The sequence below is a fragment of the Microtus pennsylvanicus genome, chromosome 2 (assembly GCF_037038515.1).
Source record: "Microtus pennsylvanicus isolate mMicPen1 chromosome 2, mMicPen1.hap1, whole genome shotgun sequence".
NCBI classification, from domain to species: domain Eukaryota; kingdom Metazoa; phylum Chordata; class Mammalia; order Rodentia; family Cricetidae; genus Microtus; species Microtus pennsylvanicus.
The window spans coordinates 109,485,311-109,503,757 of NC_134580.1; the positions used below are offsets into that span (position 1 = coordinate 109,485,311).

Consider the following 18,447-nt stretch of genomic DNA (forward strand, 5'->3'; position numbering starts at 1 on the left):
TGGAAATATGTAATTCTCTTTGTGGCTGTCGTCCATGTTTCCTTTGGAGAAGTATGACTCATCTTCAGGAGACAATGCAAGAAAAGAACATTCTCACAATGCTGTTTCTGAAGATTGGGGGTGCTGCCTTTGCTATCATTTGATATTCTCTGTCTGAAGTTTTGGTGAAACATAAATGTGACATGTCACAAGCCACAAAAACACAGGTGTGGGGGGCGCGGTGGACCAACAGGGGAAACTAGAATGTTTCTAAAAGGGCCCTGGAAAGATGGCTCAGAGGTGGAGAACACTGGCCGCTCTTCCAGAGGACCCAGGTTTGATATCCAGCCTCCACATGGCAGCTCACAACCATCTGTTTCGGGGGATCTGATGCCCTTTGCTGTCCTTCAAAGACACCAAGCAGATAAATGGTGCACAGACAGGCAAAGCATGCACACACATAAAACATTAAGATAGAAAAGTCCCTAAAAGATAGGGAAGTTCTCTTGCTCTGCAGGTCACAAACATTTTAACGTGCCAGTAGCGGTGACTCATAGCTGTAATCCAACACTCTGGAGGCAAAAGCAGGGTGAGCACCGTGAATTTGAAGCCTGCTTGCTCTACAGACAGATCCTGGGCCAGCCAGGTCTACATAATGACATAATGAGACACTCGCCTCCTCAATTCAAAAAGAGCAAATCGTTTTTATTTTTGTTTTCTTCTAACACAGGGTTTCTCTGTAGCTTTGGAGCCTGTCCTGGAACTAGAAGCGCAAATCTTTTAACTGATCTTTAGGGACTAGTTTTGTTGTTTTAGTTGAGTCCATGATCGAATGGCAACCTCAAGTTCAGGACCATGTGAGCCGTTAGATGAGGGGCCCTGGAAGGACTCTGCTGGGCTCCTCTCCCTTCCACGGGGGACCAGGAGCACCTCCAGATGTGATTTCCAAAATCAGCACAGGAGGGCCCCTTCTCACTCTGAAGCGTGTGTGTGCTGGGGCGAGGGTGGGGGAAACCTGTTTTGTTGGTTTTGGAAACACTATCCTCAGAGGACTTTTATGCACAGGGGCGAATTTCTCTCTTGGTCCTGACACTAAGGCAGTGCAGGAAGCTGGAGGTCTTGAGCTTGACCTATGACTGGAACAGGAAATAGGACCCTAACTACTTAGTAGTATATAGTTCCTGGCACAGCACAGGAGCTGGGCAAAATGTTGAGAGAAAGAAAGGCCGTTACTCCTACTTCGGTCACTCCACTCAGGTGTGGTTAGTGCCCTCTTCCTTCATACACAGCTGAACCTCTTAGACCCCATTCCTACCCTCTGTCACCCTTTTGCCATCCCTCCCTGGTGGGCCTGGGGTGTTGGTTAAAACGGCAAAGGCAGATGTGCAAAGGTACTCTTAGCTCTTAGATCCTGCACTGTACCCCAACGACCAGCCCAGAAGCCTCATCTTCCATGGGGAGAACAAAGTTGAAAAGGTTCCCAACTAACCACTTGGTCCTTCCCAGCTCATTTCAGGAGAACAGACCTGGCTGGAAGGTGATTAGGTCATTAGAAGACGCTCATTGTAAACTAATAGCAAATTCAGCCTCTTCCACTTTCAAAGAAACACTAAATACGGTGCTATTAACACCAAATTAGCCAAGCTGTAAGTGGGTGTGAGATTTTTCCCTAACTGGGTTCTCTGGTGACATGTCACAATTGCCTGCAGCAGAAACCCATGCCTAAATCCAAACGTTGATTCTCGGGGACTAAGGGAGAATATTTGGCCCAGTTGGGGGGGGGGGGGGTCACGTCGAAACTGGGAGCCCAGGAATCTCTCAGTTCCGCTCTGCCACGCAAGGAGGCGAGTACCCAAAACGCCGCCTGCGAAAGCCTGCAGCTACACTACGCGGCCCAGGGAGGCTGCAGAATCAGAAGGGCGGGGGGGGGGGGGGGGCAGGGGAGAGCATCTGTCTCCACCACTCAACCAAACCCGTGCCCTTAAACGAGTTAAAGAACTTCTCAACGTCCCGGTCTGCAAACGGGACAGGGAACCCAGACCTCGCAGCACACTTGGCAAACGTCCGGAGCTCAGGCAGAGCTTCGCACGGTTCCTTACCCGTGACCGTGCATGATGGTAAACGTCGAGGGGTCCTTACGAGACCACCTTAGAGGGTGGCTACTCCCTCTGGGGGTCTGTCCCTCCAAACCGTGTCCCAAGAGGCAGAATCCTGGAGACCAGGATCTTCGTGTCAGAGGGAACAGAGGGAATGTGGGGGGGCATGGAGTTAACCCAACTCCCTGAGTCACCCTAAGAAGTCGGGCGGGCAGAGTTAGCTGGTCCAGCCTCAGCCCCAACCACAAGAGCACCGCCCTCGGTCCCGCCCTCCCGGAACCGGCGCCCCCATTGGTGACGTCCGGCGGCGCTGCCGCTGTTATTTTTCGAATATATAAGGAGGTGGAGGTGGCAGCTGCCCAGCTCAGCGTTTTCCCCTCCCTTCCTACCCGCATCCCTCTCCTCACTCCCAGGCCCATTGCTTTTCCTCCCTCCCTTCCCTCCCTCTTTCCCTTCACCCCAGGCTCCCTCTCGGAGCCGAGCCAGCTGGGTTGGTGTCTGCTCGCCCTCGTGCTTGTTGTGGCCCTAAAGCTAGCCTTTGCCCACCCCACCACGATGGAGGTGCACCCGGAGAATTCTACGCCGGACTCGACTCTCAGTCCAGTTCGCGTGCTCGGTGGCGTTCAGCGACCGCACCACCTCTCAGGCTTCGGGTCGGAGCCTGATGGCTTCCTGGGGTCTCCAAAGAGCGCGGTTTCCTCCTCTCCAGTTACCACACTTACCAGAACCATGCACGACCTCGCTGGGCTCGGCAGGTAGGATGCCCCACCGGCACTGGGTGTGGTGGGATGGGGAGCCCCGAGTAGGAGTAGCACCGAAGCCTAGAAGTGTTGAGCGCAAACGCCTTTCCCTTTACACTTGCTTCAGGGACCTGGCACGAGAGTGCTGAGTCAGAAGTTTTGCGACTTGCACGCCCCCCCCCCCATATGACCAGCTAAGGATCATTCACCCCCTGTTCCCTCACTGCCTGTGGCATACTACCTCCCTAATTTCTGCCTTAGGCAGAGGATCATTGAGATTGGCATAACTGTGGCTCATACAAGGCCGTGCCTCTGCTCCTTGCACCCTGCACCTCCTGAACTCCCCAAGGCTTAAAATGACAAAAGACTGGCTGACTTCCCTAAACGTGCCTGTGGGGGTCCCAGCTGGGTGGTCCAGGCGCAATAAAGACCCAGGTCCTGGCCTTTGCCTCCAGGAAAATGTGTGGTTAGATAGGTGGGGCTATGAGCAGGGAAAGGTTCTACACAACTTCCCCTGCCGCCTCCTGCCTAAGCTCTCCACTCTTCCAGTCAATTCAGGGAAGACTCTCTAAGGCCTTGGCAGAATGCAGAGCTTTGACCTGAGCTACAGGATAGTCCTAGCATGTGATCATCTCTCAGTAATGGTGGGCCCTTCATAGCTAGGGAATACATAGCAACATGGACCAACCAACTTCTAGACCCAGAATTTATTTCTTTTTTTCTTTCCTGTGCCTATTTCCCCTTACTAGTGAGACCCCAAAGACTCCAGTAGGAAGCCTGTCATTCCAGAACAGGCTGGTGGGCCTATCTCTGTCCAGGCGTGCCTCCCTGTCGTCTGAGTCTTCTGAAGCTTCTGATGCAGGTAAGACCCAGGGTCCCCATGAGGCCCCCTATAGTCAGAAGAGATCAGGGAACTCTTTGGGCCACCTAACTTCTCAGTCTGTCAGATAAACATCCTGCCCACATCTGGGTGGACCCAGAATCGTCTCCCATTCTGCCTTCAAAGCTGAAAAGAAAACACACCTAGCGGGTCTTACCACACCCAGCCTTAACTGGGGAGCCTGAGGAAGCCTGGCCCTAGGTAGGAGATGGTATCTTACTTATTTGAAACCTAGTGATGAAGCCACTAAACTAGCACTCCACCACTAAACTAGCACTCCACCACTAAACTAGCACTCCACCACTAAACTAGCACTCCACCCAGAAGGCACAAAAAGTTGGTCCTTGTGAAACATTCTCATAGTCTGTCACTTTTCTCCTTAGAAAACCATTATCTTTTCCAAGTCATTTTAAACTAGCTTAAGAAAAATGCTTAGAAAGCATTGTGCTTTTTAAAAAAAAACTGTAGAAGCTGGGCAGTGGTGGCACTTGCCTTTAATCCCAGGGAGGTAGAGCTCTGTGAGTTCAAGATCAGCCTGGTCTACAAAGTGAATTTCAGGATAACCAGTACACAGAGAAACCCTGTCTCAAAAAAACAAAACAACAAACAAAAAGCAAAGCAAAACAAAACAAAACAACAAAAAGCACCTGGGTAGAGACGATTCCATAGTAAATAGATAGTATAGTCTTGACTCCTTTGGGGAATAGCGTCTTGTGCTCAGGGTCCATAAGTAGGTTTTGTTTCATTTGTTAAAGTCTGTCTTGATCTCAAATAGAAGTCTCCTTTTCCTTTCTTGGGAAAAAGTAAGCAGGAAAGGCTGCCTGCAAGCCAAGTGCTCTGTCCCACCAGGTCTCTGCATGGACTCCCCCAGCCCTATGGACCCACGGAAGGCAGAGCATGCGTGAGTAGCGAAGGGAGTGTTCCCACGGAGGAGCTGGCACCTGCCCTTGGGAATCAATTTTTCTTTCTTTTTTTTTTAAATTTATTTTTAATTATGTGTTTGTTGTGTGTTTCTCTGCATGGCGATAAGTGCATGTGAGCATTTGGGCCTGTAGAGGTCAGAGGAGGGATTTGGGCCCCTTGGAGCTGGGGTTCCAGGTTGGTGTGAGTTGCCCTACGTGGGTGCTGGGTACTGAACTCAGGTCCTCTGCAAAAGTGACAAGTGGGCTGGGTGGTGGTGGTGCACACCTTTAATCCCAGCACTTGGGAGGCAGAGGCAGGTGGATCTCAGTGAGCGTGAGGCCAGCCTGGTCTACAAAGCAAGATCCAGGACAGTCCCGTTTTTCTGTGAAATGTTTTTCCAAATATATATATGTATGGTCCTGCTGGGAGTGGTGGCCCAGATCTATAATCCCAACACCCAGGATGCAAAGGCAGGAAGATAGAGAGTTCAAGGCCAGTTTGGGCAAGATAGTAAAACCAATCTCCAAACCTAGACCAAACGAAAACAGTGTCTGCAGACTGGCTTGATTGGCGTGGCTCAGTAGCAGCCCCTGGCTTTGACACTTGACTCTCCTGGCCAACCCTTGACCAGGCCCTTTGCATTAGGGAGTGGAGAGAGAAAGCTGGTCTTTGCTCTTGGGCAGACACTTCTTCCTTGCCTATGGGCACAAATTATGCCTTCTAGAGAACACCTGTTCCCATCCAGCTGCTGCAGTAGCTGTCAGGCATTAGGAGGGACAGCTGGGCACTGCCAGCCAGAGCTTTTGGTTTAGGGCGGCGGTTACTATTTCCTCCTGATGCCTTTGATCAGACTGTGCCGTGCTCAGGGTTTATTCACAAACAGGAAACAAGAATTGGGTGGGGATGGGAGGAGTGGAGTTTGGTTTTAGTGACAACACAGATCCCTCACCCGGGAGACACAGCTACAAATGATAGATACCAGGCTGATTGCACAGAGGCCCCCTCTTAGGGACCTGCACTTGTTTTTTGACTATTTAGTTTCTCAGAAAAAAAGCTGGTGTGTGTATGTGTGTGTGTGCGCGCGCGCAAGCACACATGGACAGGTGGTCTCCAGCAACAGGGCTTTAAGGCAGGGCAGTATGCAGAAACCTAAGCCGCGGCCTCAAAAGGAACATCTGCTGGAATTCCTTGCTGGCTGGCCTTTTCTAAGACAGAAGGAGGGGGTGGAATAGAGGTTGAGTCTTAGAAATTCCATAGGAGGGAGGAGAGGATGTAACCCGTATACTTGTCACTAGGAGTTTCTGCTAGGCTGATCCAGAAAAACACTAAAGGGGGTGGGGGGAGCTGTCCCGGAGAAAGTCAGACCAGTTTCCTGGTGTAAAGGGAAACCCGGCAAACCAGCGTTGCTGGCACCCACCCAGCATCACCCATATTACAGGGTGCCTTTGGCCTATTGTCATGGGATGGATCAATGCCTTTCATGGTGGCCATATGGCCCCACTAATGTAATTTGCATACAGGTGGAAGGCCTGTGCTAGCTGGTGCAGGCTGGCGAGACTGTTGCCTTGGTGATGTCTTAATGACCCTGTGACCTGCCCCAGCTGTCTCCATCACTGCCTTTCTCTAGGCCTGCTTCTATTCAAGGCAGCCTTTAAAATCCCAAGGGGCCTCAAATCCTTCATCCTTGGTACCTGGGCCCTCCAATGGTGGGCTTTTTTTTTTTCTGCTCTCCTCTTCCCCCAGCCTGGCCAGAGGCCCTTGTCCTTGCTCTCTTGGCTGGCCCTTTGAGGATGGGCCTGGCTGGGGCCTGGTGGTTGAGGTAGATGGTTGACTACAGAGAAAATGGATCACTTCTCTCTCCTAGGTTTGAGCAAACCATTCAGGCATCCAGTCGGGTCATTCAAAAGTGAGTGTTATCTACCCTTCTCCACCTCCTGCTGTTTACTGCAGTGTATGGTCTGGGTGCAAGGAGATCTTGCCTGCTTTAAGTCACTGGCCCCCATTTTGCCAGCTCTGAACTGTCCTTTTTTCTTTTTCAGTGAGCAGTTTACCATAAAACGCTTCCGGTCCTTGCCTGTGAGTATCCTCTTAGGCATCCCGGCTGGCATGGACATCCTGGGGGCACCTCTCGGAGAGTGTGCTCAAAGTAGCCAGGCATCTCTGGATTGCCTGGGGGAGCTGGGGTTTCCCCTGGTGGCTGAGTAGCCTAGGGACTGGAGAAGGGTAGCAGAAGGTAGGGAGGGCCTGGGTCACAGGAGTCCAGCCTTCAGTTCTTACTGCCCTGTCTGATTCCCTAGGTGAGGCTGCTGGACCACAGCCCTGTGCTACAGAACATCACCAACTCCCAAGCCCTGGACAACCGGAAGAAAAATGAGGCAGGCTGCAGATCTGCCAACAGCCCTGGGGAGGACAAAGAAAATGTGTGCTTCCAGAGCTGAGGACAGGAGAGGTCGGGAGAGCAGGGCGCACTGCGGTTATTCTGACACTTCCTCTCCAATCCTGCCCACAGGATGGATGTTTCTTCAAGATGCCATGGAAACCCAATCATCCCAGCCCTGCCCAAGCTCTGGCAGAGCGGGCCGGCCACAGAGAGGCCTTTGCCCAGAGACCAAGCTCAGCTCCTGACTTGATGGTACATGAGGAGAACTGACCCCCTGTAGGACCCTCAAGAAACAAACAGCTCGGGAGAGAGGTGGTGGTGGCTGGAGAGATGACTCAGTGGCTGCTCTTCCAGAGGAACTGGTTCAATTCCTAGCACCCACAGGGCAGCTCACAGCCCTCTGTAATTCCAGTCCCAGAGGACCTGATACCCTCTTCTGGCCTCTGTAGACACTGCTGGCACATGGTCCACAGACATATGTGCAGGCAAAACACCCATATCTATAAAATAAAGGTTACAAAATAAAAACAAATAAAAGCTAAAAGGATTTTTTTTATTTTTTTATTTTTATTTTTTATTTTTTTTTTTTGGTTTTTCGAGACAGGGTTTCTGTGTGGTTTTGGAGCCTGTCCTGGAACTAGCTCTTGTAGACCAGGCTGGTCTCGAACTCACGGAGATCCGCCTGCCTCTGCCTCCCAAGTGCTGGGATTAAAGGCGTGCGCCACCACCGCCCGGCTAGGATTTTTTTTTTTAAAGAGATGGTGAGAGGAAAGAGTGGTCCAGCTTCTCTACCCCTGTCTGTAGGTACTAGAGGCTTCTCAGAAGGGATGGCAGAGCCCACACCTCTGAATATTCTGTACTTGTTGTCATTTGGACAGTGTCTGATCCCCGAACAGAAGATGGAAGTAGAGGAGCTGAGTCCTGTGGCTCAGCCTTCTTCTTTCTTGACTCCCGTTGAAAGGGCTTCTGAAGAAGACGATGGATTTGTGGACATCCTGGAGAATGATTTAAAGGTAAATAGCCTTGGTCCACAAGGCCCCCTACTTGCTCCCCATTCAGCTAGTCCAGAAAAGGACAGCTCTGGCTTCAGCAAGACTATGACCTCACCCCAATGCCAGAAGAATTTTAGGGAACTGAGTAAGAGCCTGAGATAGTGGTCAACCAGAGAAGACCAGGTGGGCTGGTGCTGCGGAGGAATGGAGGCTGGGCATGATGAAGGTACTTCTCCTGGCTTAGGGCATGCCCCAGCAGCAGGTGGATCCCCACAGCTCTTTATGTCTGGGCGTGTGGGGGGGGGTGCCATAGATGGGAGGAGTCAGCAGGGCTGGAGACAGCCTAGCATTTCTGACAGAGTGGGCAAGGGAAGATTGTGATGCTTAGTCCACACTTGTGTTTGTGACTGTGTCCTTGCTCATTTGACCTCAGGGTGATGACATAGTCCCCCCAGGCATGGAGAACCTCATTAGTGCCCCACTCGTCAAAAAGCTGGATAAGGAAGAGGAACAGGTGAGCCTCGGGAGTGCCCCTCCGAGCTTAGGGACGTGGAGTTGAGGGACTATGCATCCTGACTGCCACCCTGCCCTTGCCAGGATCTTGTCATGTTCAGCAAGTGCCAGCGGCTCTTCCGCTCTCCATCCCTGCCGTGCAGCGTGATCCGGCCCATCCTCAAGAGGCTCGAGCGGCCCCAGGACAAGGACACGCCTGTCCAGAGCAAGCGCAGGAAGAGCATGACACCCCTGGAAGAGCAGCAGCTTGAAGAACCTGTGAGTATCTTCTTCCTGGGGCTGGGCTGTCTCTGCTCACCTGGGGGTGTGTTTGGGCTGAAGATGGCCCGGGGTGTACTCTCTTGGCCAAATGTGTAGCAAGATGTAGTTGGTGTACAGGTTCATGTGACAGGGAAAGAGGGTGTCAGACATGCCACTGAGAGGCAGTCTCACCCCTGACCTGGCCTCCATCTGCCCTGCCTTCCAGAAGGCCCGCGTCTTCCGCTCAAAGTCCCTGTGTCATGACATTGAAAGCATCCTGGACAGCGACCACCGTGAATTGATCGGAGATTACTCTAAGGTAGCATTACAGGATTTCAGGAGGCTTCTTCTCTGATCTGCTCTGGACCCCTAGTGCAGGAGCTCTCTGTCCCCAGAGGCCCCCTTTTCTCTCTTGTATCTCTTTCTTTCTCTCTTTCTTTTTATTTTTGGTTTTTTGAGACAGGGTCTCTCTGTAGCTTTGGTGCCTGTCCTGGAACTAGCTCTTATAGATCAGGCTGGCCTCGAACTCACAGAGATCCGCCTACCTCTGCCTCCCGAGTGCTGGGATTAAGGGCGTGCGCCACCACCACCCGGCTCTCTTGTATCTTTTTCATTCTTGTTCTCATACAGACTCTTCCCTCTGGCTCCCCTTCTCCTGACGCCACCTCAAATCTGTCCGGGCATCTGATATATCTCAGCCTTGAAAAACATTTCCAAATAGTGTCTGGTATGCAGTCTCCTGGCCCACCCCTCCACTTTCAAACCCAAAAAAAGCAGGAAGGCCCAGGGCTTCTCCTTTCTGTTTACCTCCAAAGACTATTCCCTGGATGTGGGCCCCCAGAGGTTGCACTCCAAGCTGAATCTGAAGGCCTCTGCGCTCTGCAGACTCCTGATCTAGCTGCCTTGCCTGCCCCTGACTGACTCGTCCTTCCCTTCAGGCCTTCCTCCTGCAGACTGTGGATGGCAAACACCAAGATCTCAAATACATCTCCCCAGAAACTGTAAGCAGTGTTGAGCAGAGGTGGTAAGGTGCACTGGGGACCACCTTTTCTGGCTCTTGTCCTCCCCTGGGGATAGACTGAGTGCACAGACCAGCACAAGAGTCAGGGCAAACCTGGGCTGCCCACCTCACCTGCTGGCACCAACTCTGCTGGCCTCCTGCAGATGGTGGCCCTGTTGACAGGCAAGTTCAGCAACATCGTGGAGAAATTTGTAATTGTCGACTGCAGATACCCCTATGAGTATGAAGGCGGGCATATCAAGGTGAGACAGCAGCTGGTAAGACCAAACCCTCCATTCAGATTCCTTGCCAAGAGGATGAATAGCCTTCCGTGGAGTATTTCTCATGGGGAGGGCTCTTCCCAGCAAGGGAAGATGGGGATACTAACCTGGGAACTTTTAGAGAAGGGGCCAGTGCAGGCTGCAGCTTGACACACACACCCCCCCCCCCCCGGATACTCTGACAGAATGCTGTGAACTTGCCTCTGGAACGCGATGTCGAGACCTTCCTGCTAGAGCGCCCCATCCTGCCTTGTAGCCTGGACAAGAGAATCATCCTCATTTTCCACTGTGAATTCTCGTCTGAGCGTGGGCCCCGCATGTGAGTCCTGCCTCTGCCCACCCTTGGCCTTCTTTGCCCAGAGCTGAGTGCTACAGCCTCTTGCTGCATCTGATAGTTTAGAACTGACCTTACTCTCCTGCTATGCACAGCACGTCTTCCTGTTGCCTTCTTTCTGTCCACCTCATCAGACTGTCCTTCATCCACTGTTGAACCCACACAAAAATTGATGCCAAGTCTAGCAGTGTCCTTAAAATCTGAGGACCCTGTTCTAAGCCACATTCTCAGTGACACTCAGGCCCTTGGTATCCTGTTCCCATGCTGGTTACCACTGGGGCCCTTGGCCTTCCTTCACCCACTACCCTTGGGGCCCTCAGCCTTCCTTCACCTATCTTTCCTCTCTCCCTCCATTTGTGATCATGTCTGGTTATTCTCCTGAAACCTGGTTCAGGGTGGCCACCTTCTGGCAGCTGGTAGCTTCTTAGCGGGCTGGAATTGGTGTTTCCCACTCTCTGTACAGGGCTTCATCCCTGCCCTACTCTGCTTGTCTCTGGGGCTCCCGCACATGGCCCCTGTTAGGCAATTGACTGAGCTTCATTCTTTGATCCTCTGTCCCTGCTTCCCCTTCTTCCCTTGAGTCCTTGCTGCATCTGGTCCAGGAGATTCTGTTTTGTTGCTGTGATGACTAAGCCAGGCCATCCATACACTAGGGAAGCACTCTACCAGGGAGGGTTACCCCCAGCCCTCTCTTTACTTTTTTAAATGATCACGCATATGTATGTTGTATGAAGGCATATGTACATATGTACATGGTGAACATGGAAAGGTCGGAGGGTGACTTTATGGAATCGGTTCTCGCCTTCCATGCTTACGTGAGTTTCAGACTTCGAGCCCAGGTTTCCCAGTGAAGCATCTCACCACCACCACCACCCTTTTAAAAAAGTTTATTTTTCACCTGCAGTGGTGGTGCACACCTTTAATCCCAGCACTTGGGAGGCAGAGGCAGGCGGATCTTTGAGAGTTTGAGGCCAGCCTGGTCTACAAGAGCAAGTTCCAGGACAGGCTCCAAAGCTACAGAGAAACCCTGTCTCAAAAAACAAAACAAAGTTTATGTTTAGTCTGGGCGGTGTTGGAGCACGCCTTTAATCCCAGCACTTGGGAGGCAGGAGGATCTCTGTGAGTTCAAGGCCATCTTGGTCTACAGAGTGAGTTCCAGGACAAGCTCCAAAACTACAGAGAAACACTATCTCAAAAAAACAAAATAATTATAATAATAATAATAAATTTAAAAAAACAGGGTATTTTTAGCTTTAATTTTTTTTGGTTTTTCAATTCAAATTATATTTATACATATATATGTAATTTGGTGTGTGAATGCCTTTGTGTGGTATACATATATGTGGGATATACATGTTTGCATATAAGCACATGTGTGCAGAAGGCCAAGGAGGGCATTACACATCCCACTTTTTTTTTTGAGATAGGGTTTTCCTTCCTAAATTGTCTAGGCTGGCCTTAAGCTCTTTTTGTGGCTCAGGCAGGTTTTGAACCTGTAATCCCTCTGCCTCAGAATCCTATGTAGCTAAGACTACAGGCTTGTGCCACCAGGCTAGGCTCTGAGTGGATCTTGTATTGTGTTCACTGGTCGCCTTTCTTGCTTCCTGTTTCCTGGTATGTGCCATAGAGTGCTCCAACCAAGGTTATGTACCTGCCAGAAACAGTGGCCACTCCTGATTTAACTGTCTTCACCCCAGTGTCTCCTACCTAGTAGATGACATTCCTGTGCTCTGAACCTGTACCCTTGGAGACCCTCCAAGCAGCATTACGGGTGTGAGTCTCTTTCTGACATGTGTGTCCTGCCCTGAACCCCCTCCCGTGCTGCTCTAGGTGCCGGTTTGTCAGGGAACGGGACCGTGCAGCTAACAACTACCCCAGCCTGTACTACCCTGAGATGTATATCCTCAAAGGCGGCTACAAGGAATTCTTCCCACAGCATCCGGTACCATGGGTGGGATGGCCACAGCTGTCCTGATGAGGACTGTAGGGACGGGGGCCAGCCAGGCTGTAGGCCAGAGAGAAGGAAAGGCTTGCCCCGCCCCCACAACTTACCTTTTTCCAAATCTAATGGACTCTTTACATCTTCTCATCCTCCCTTAGAACTTTTGTGAGCCCCAGAACTACCGGCCCATGAACCATGAGGCCTTCAGGGATGAGCTGAGGACCTTCCGCCTCAAGACACGCAGCTGGGCTGGGGAGCGGAGCCGGAGGGAGCTCTGTAGCAGGCTGCAAGACCAGTGATAGGCCAGCATGAGTCCTGCTGCCACCCTTACCTCATGGGGCCTGGAAGTCAGCGGGTCCCATGGGCCTATGAGGTCACCTACCTGTTAGAGGCCTCAGGTGCTATTGGGGGTTGGGAGAATGCTGTGGTGTCACCTCTTGTCTGTCCCTGTCCTTGATTCTCCTGTCTCACTCCACTAATTTTCCAAATCCTGGTGCCAGTTCCATCTTGAAGAGCCCAGCCTGATGGATGGATACCAGCTAGAAGAAAGTGCTTTGTGTTCGTGGGAGCCTTTTACAGTCCTTTTTCCGTGTGTGTGTGTGTGTGTGTGTGTGTTAACTCTTGGTCTTCCTATGTTCAGAAAGCCCCTTTTGTGGGGAGAACCTCAGTCCTTTAGGGCGAGCACAGTAGCTCCTTGGGTGGTCTGGAAGCAGCCTGCTACCCCTGCTTCTGCACAGGGCTGAGTCTGCTCTCCTCTCCTGGCCTTTACACGGGCACCTTCATTGGAAACATAAGCGCTTTTTCCTGTTGTCTTACCTGTAGCTTTTATTTTTGTTTGTCTGACTTACCCTGTTTGGGGACACACTGACAGCTGAGTAGGCTCCCTCATACAGCTGGGGGTTAGAGATTCAAATATCACTTACTCAGAAAGGAATCTTCTCCTTTAATGTCCCCAAGGCAAGGGCAAAGGCCTGACTGAGGATCCTCTGGAAACCTCATCCCCAGAGTGAACCCCAGAGCCTCACTGGTCAAAGCTGCTGGGCAGTGGACCAGTCTCTAAGCATTACCTTTTGTTCATTGTCATCTCCTTCCCACATCTGGTCCAGAAGACCTCTTGAGTATGCATGTCGGGTTTGTTGTTGTTGTTGTTGTTGTGTTTTCTGTGTTGCTGTTCTAGTGACCGAGCCTAGGCCTGTTGCAGGTGGACAGGAGGCCAGGCGGTCATGGATGCACAGTGCCTTGCACACATGTTTGCATACAGAATGGGTGGAAGGATTTTGGTGAGCATGGCGGCCTATGGCAGGAGCGTGTGTGTGCATGTGTACAAAGTCTTTATACTTAGCATTGGAAATATTAAAGGAACACTGTTGTAGAAGCAGCTAAATAAAAAACGAAGCAACCTCTGGGTTCAGAGTCTGCATATGGGAAGGTCATGCTGGAAGGCCCCTGGGAGTCCTCTGTTAGGGCCTTGGTTCAATAAAGCACTGAGCAAATCGAATAATCTGTTTGTTATGTGGAGCCTCTGACAAGAGCATAGCAGACCCAGGGTAAGGACAGACAGCAGAGGCGGGGAGGCTTTCTGGAGAAGGGATTACACCTCATGTTCTCCTCTGAAGTTTCTTCTGCTTTTGAAATGGAGGACAGGGGTCCTCTTACTATGTAGTTCAGACTGGCGTCAAATGTACGGCTGCCCTGTCTCAGCCTCCTTAGGGCTTGGGGTTTGAACCATCACTCCTCGCTGGTGAGTCATGCTAACAGTCCTGCTAGGGCTTTGGACCCATCTCTCTCTCACTTGGCTACCCATGCTCTCCTGAACTTGCCCTTCTTCAGGCCTGCAGTAAGAAGTAAGAGTAACCCCATCACACCTCAAAGAATTGTCAGTAGTTTCCATGGTCCTCAGGCTAAACTGCAAGGATTCCTGCCATAGTCCTTAGGTCTAGCTTCGTCCCCTCAGAGGAGCAGAAAACAATCTAGATGAACCACGTCTCTCGAGAAAAAAAAATGAAACAGGCTCTCATTATGTAGTCCTGGCTAGCCTGAAGAGTATGATATAGACCAGGCTGGCCTCAAACTCAGAGATCTGCCTGCCTCTGCCTCCTGAGTGCTGGGATTAAAGGTGTTTGCTAGCCTGCCCGGCACTAGAAATTTTTTTGAGTGCAAATGACCCAAAAAGGACCTATGTGATTGCAGGCTCTTTTGATTGACAGTGTACCCATAGGCATGGCTCATTGGTAGAGCATTGCTTGATATGCTTGGGGCTTGGGGTTGGTTCCCAGTGTTGTGGGGAAAAGTAGGAGGGAGTAATTCAGAGTGCACACGTCAGGTACAGGTCTCATTTTCCATGGGGTGTGTTGTGAAGTAGGTAGAGCAATGATTATCTTTCCCATTTTGCAGTTACCCTTGTCCAGAGTGCCCTGGGCTATGCTGGATTGTGACTTTGATGGTTTAGGCCCTGGGCTTTGTGGGTGGAGGAAGGGTCATGTAAGAGTCCCCACTAAACAGACAACTGCTATCAAGACAAGCATCTATCTGGGTAAGGAAAATGAACTCCAAAGAAGGCACAGAGCTGCAAATGTACAGGAAAGTAGGTAAGGGACAGGAAGCTCTTGCCCACTCTGAGCCCAGGTGGTCTGGTGCCACAGCAAAGCAACTGGATGCTCAGAAAAGGCATTCACTTGCCCTAGGGTCAGAGCAGACAAAAGCAGAGATGTTTCCATCCTACCCAAGACACATCATTCACCCTCACCTTGATCTAAGAGAAGTCAGAGCTAGGGCCAGGGCTGCCTTACTTCTGCTGTCATCTGTCTGTATTGTCCCTGGACAGGAGGGAACCTGGTGATGTCCCTGTGTTGTGTGACAAGACTTTTCCTGGGGAGATTAAACACACTTATTCTCCTACTTGGGGTTTCTGTGGCTGCACTGAAACAATGACCAAAGCAACTTGTAGAGGAAAGGGTTCACTTGGTTTACACTTCCACATCACTGTTCATCAAAGGAAGTCACGACTCAAACAGAGCAGGAACCTGGAGGCAGGAGCTGACGCAGAACCCATGGAGGGGTGCTGCTTACTGGATTACTCTTGGCTTGCTCAGCCTGCTTTCTTTCTGAACCCAGGGCCACCGGCCCAGGGCCAGCACCACCCACAATGAACTGGGCTCTCCCCCATCAATCACTAATTAAGAAAATGCTCGACAGCTGGATTTTATGGAGACATTTTCTCAATTGAGGCTCCCTCCTTTCTGGCATAAAATTAGCCAGGACACTCGTCTATTTATCCCAGATAGAAAACCCATGACAACCAAACATACATATATCACCAAAGTCCAACTTGGTGAAAGAATGTGCTGTGGGACAATGGTCTGTACCGTGTCAAATGTATTTTAATAAAACACTGATTGGCCAGTAGCCAGGAAGGAAATAGAGGTGGGGCTATGAGAACAGGAGAATTCTGGGAAGAGGAAGGAGTCAGTTTGCGGTTGTTAGCCAGCCGCAGAAGAAGCAAGATGAGAATCCCTCTCTGACAAAGGCACCAAGTCATGTGGCTAACAGACAAGAATAATGGGTTAATGTAAGATGTAAGAATTCATTAATAAAATCCCAGCACTCGGGAGGCAGAGGCAGGCGGATCGCTGGGAGTTCGAGACCAGCCTGGTCTACAGAGCTAGTTCCAGGACAGGCTCCAAAGCCACAGAGAAACCCTGTCTCGAAAAAAAAAAAGAATTCATTAATAAGAAGCCTTAGCTACTAGACCAACCAGTTTATGATTAACATAGACCTCTGTGTGTTTCTTTGGGACTGAATGGCTGTGGGACCTGGTAGGACAGAAACCTCTGTCAACAAGAAAGAGTTTTATAGGGGTTACTTACAGGAGCAGAAAGGACTCAAAGACAAATCGCCAAGGCCCATTTGAGCATGGGTGACAGTTCACAAAGCTAGGGAACCCAGAGCACACTGTACAGCCTGAACACAGTTCATCGGGTTGGAGAGTGGCCTTCCAGTTTCCTCTGCTGCTCTAAATTTTTTTCCAGGCAGCTCTTCTTGCCTGAGAGTATTCTTTGCAGCTTTAATCCCCTCAGAATCTTTTTTAATTGTGCATCACTTTCTCTGAGAGGGACTCTCAGCTTTTATTTTTTTAACTCTGGCAGAGAGGGGCCCTAGTGAATCTGCTCAGTTTCAGGGACTTCCTGAAGCTATTTTGACTTACTTACCTTCCTGCTTAAGGAGTTTCCCTATAGGACAGAATGTTTTGATCTCAGAGGAAATCGTTACCCAATACCCTGGTCATATGGGTCCCCATTTAAGCCATGTCACAGCTGCAATCATGGGACACTTAGTATGTCAGATACCTTTAGACATGCTGTCTTCTCAGCCTCCAGCAGGGGACATTCAGCTCATTTTGTCCAAGAGCTGAGAGGTGGGGAGGGGGATGTAGAAGACACTGATAAAGACCTGAGATAGATGTCCTGCCCAAAAGAAGTCTTCTCAACCACCCCAAGGAAGACGGCGTCCTAAGCAATCATGGTCCTCTTGGCTTCTTCCTTACCTCAGGATATACCCTGCCTTGGAGAACTGAGGTAGGGGCAGAGGTGTTTACCTTCCCCTTCCCAGGAAAGCTACTTCTTAAAGTGAAGCCATCAGATAGGAGATGAGGTGTTTAAACTCCTGGGATGCCAGCCACCCCTGTCATTTTGCTGGGCTCTGGGCAGTCTGGAATCCCAGCTTGTGAGGCACCTGGGAACAGCCGTTACTGTGCTGCTGACAAGTGCTGTCTGGAGTGGCCTGGCTGAGGCAGGGCATAGATCTGGGAGGCAATGGGGAGAGCCTTCATGTGCTCCTTTGTGGGTTCCAGAAACTGCTTCCTCAGCAACTTAAGAACAGTTTTGTTTTGTTTTTGACAGGGTCTCATTGTACGGCTCTGACTGACCTAGTGCTCATTCGGTAAGGCTGGTCTCTGACTCTCACAGAGCCTCCTGAGCACGGGGTGTTGATCACCACGCCTGGCTCAGTGACAGTGTGGGGTTTTTTGTTCGGTTGGTTGGTTGGTTTAATTTGTTTTTCAAGGCAGCGTTACTCTCTGTAGCCTTGGCTGTCCTGGAACTCTCCCTGTAGACCAGACTGGCCTCAAATTCATAGAGATCCACCTGCATCTGCCTCCCAAGTGTAAGGACAAAGGGAACTTAAGTTTTGTGTCCTTTTCTGGAATGGACTTGACAAGGTTGGGCCAATGCCTCTTCAGGAATCAAGATGCAGTGTCTAGGGACCTGACTCTTCCACTAGGCTGTTGTTATCAGTCCCGAGGCATCCCTTGTTCTCCTTGCCAACATTGTCTGACTTAGCTCCCTGCTGACTTTGGCCATTCCCACCACCACCTCCACCCCTGCAAATAGTTTATAAGATGTTGTGCTTCTAGGTGATTCTAATCTCTTTAAGCTAATAATTGAGGTCAGTCACTGGAGGCAGCCAAATCAAATCAGTGGACTCCTGGTACAGTGAGAGTTTTCTCTGGAATTTTTCAAAAAGAGTAAAGTAAGGTGGAGCCGGGCAGTGGTGGTGCACGCCTTTAATCCCATCACTCACGAGACAGAGGCAGGCAGATCTCTGAGTTCCAGGCCAGCCTGGTCTACAGAGTGAGTTCCAGGCCAGCCCAGAGCTACACAGAGAAATCTTGTCTCAAAAGCCGAAAAAAAATGTTTGGACAAATTATAATTTTTATTCCTGTATAGCAAAGAGGGCAGGTAGCTGTCAGAATCGAGCCCACAGACTGCCATTTGGCATACAGACTCAGCCTAGTTTCTGACTCTTCCACACTGAGAGGTGAGCTACTGTTAATCTAAGTTCCACTTTTCCCACATGAGGCCTAAGACTTTTGAATTAGCGGTTTGTAAACTCTAGTCTGAACTCTTCTGCAGACAACAGTCCACACATATATCTAGGAAACATTTCTTAAGAGCACATGAGGTCTAAAACTCTTTAGAATTAGTGGTTTGTAAACTCTAGTCTGAACTCCTCTCTGGACAATAGGCCACACATATATCTGGAAACATGTCTTAAGAGCACCTCACTCCCAGGCTTGAACACATCAGACACCCACTTTTGATAAGCAATGAAACTGTTGGTAAACTATGTTTGGGGGTACAACTATAGTTCCAGTACTTGGCAATTGAGGC

At 50.4% G+C, this 18,447-nt stretch overlaps 1 protein-coding gene across 2 annotated transcripts; it reads left to right on the forward strand.

Moving 5' to 3' along the window:
• Positions 1-2,396: 2,396 nt before the first annotated feature.
• Cdc25b (cell division cycle 25B) lies at positions 2,397-13,781 on the forward strand. 2 transcript variants are annotated; one of them, XM_075962213.1, is made up of 16 exons: positions 2,397-2,830; positions 3,565-3,677; positions 4,545-4,596; positions 6,463-6,504; positions 6,638-6,674; positions 6,896-7,018; positions 7,108-7,230; positions 7,857-7,991; positions 8,404-8,484; positions 8,568-8,741; positions 8,950-9,042; positions 9,662-9,724; positions 9,888-9,986; positions 10,190-10,323; positions 12,169-12,280; positions 12,439-13,781. In XM_075962213.1, the coding sequence occupies exons 1-16, from the start codon at positions 2,631-2,633 to the stop codon at positions 12,577-12,579; spliced, it is 1,722 nt and encodes a 573-aa protein (XP_075818328.1). In that variant the 5' UTR covers positions 2,397-2,630; the 3' UTR covers positions 12,580-13,781. The 2 variants fall into 2 exon arrangements, with proteins under 2 accessions (XP_075818328.1, XP_075818329.1); XM_075962214.1 differs by having other exon boundaries at positions 2,420-2,830; positions 8,953-9,042.
• Positions 13,782-18,447: the final 4,666 nt, after the last annotated feature.

What these genes read in the sequence shown, in the direction of transcription:
- Cdc25b (XM_075962213.1), top strand. Translation starts at nt 2,631, where the DNA reads ATGGAGGTGCACCCGGAGAATTCTACGCCGGACTCGACTCTCAGTCCA. An exon ending in TCCAGTCGGGTCATTCAAAA is followed by an intron (nt 6,505 to 6,637) that starts GTGAGTGTTATC and finishes TTTCTTTTTCAG; the next exon opens with TGAGCAGTTTACCATAAAAC. An exon ending in AACGCTTCCGGTCCTTGCCT is followed by an intron (nt 6,675 to 6,895) that starts GTGAGTATCCTC and finishes CTGATTCCCTAG; the next exon opens with GTGAGGCTGCTGGACCACAG.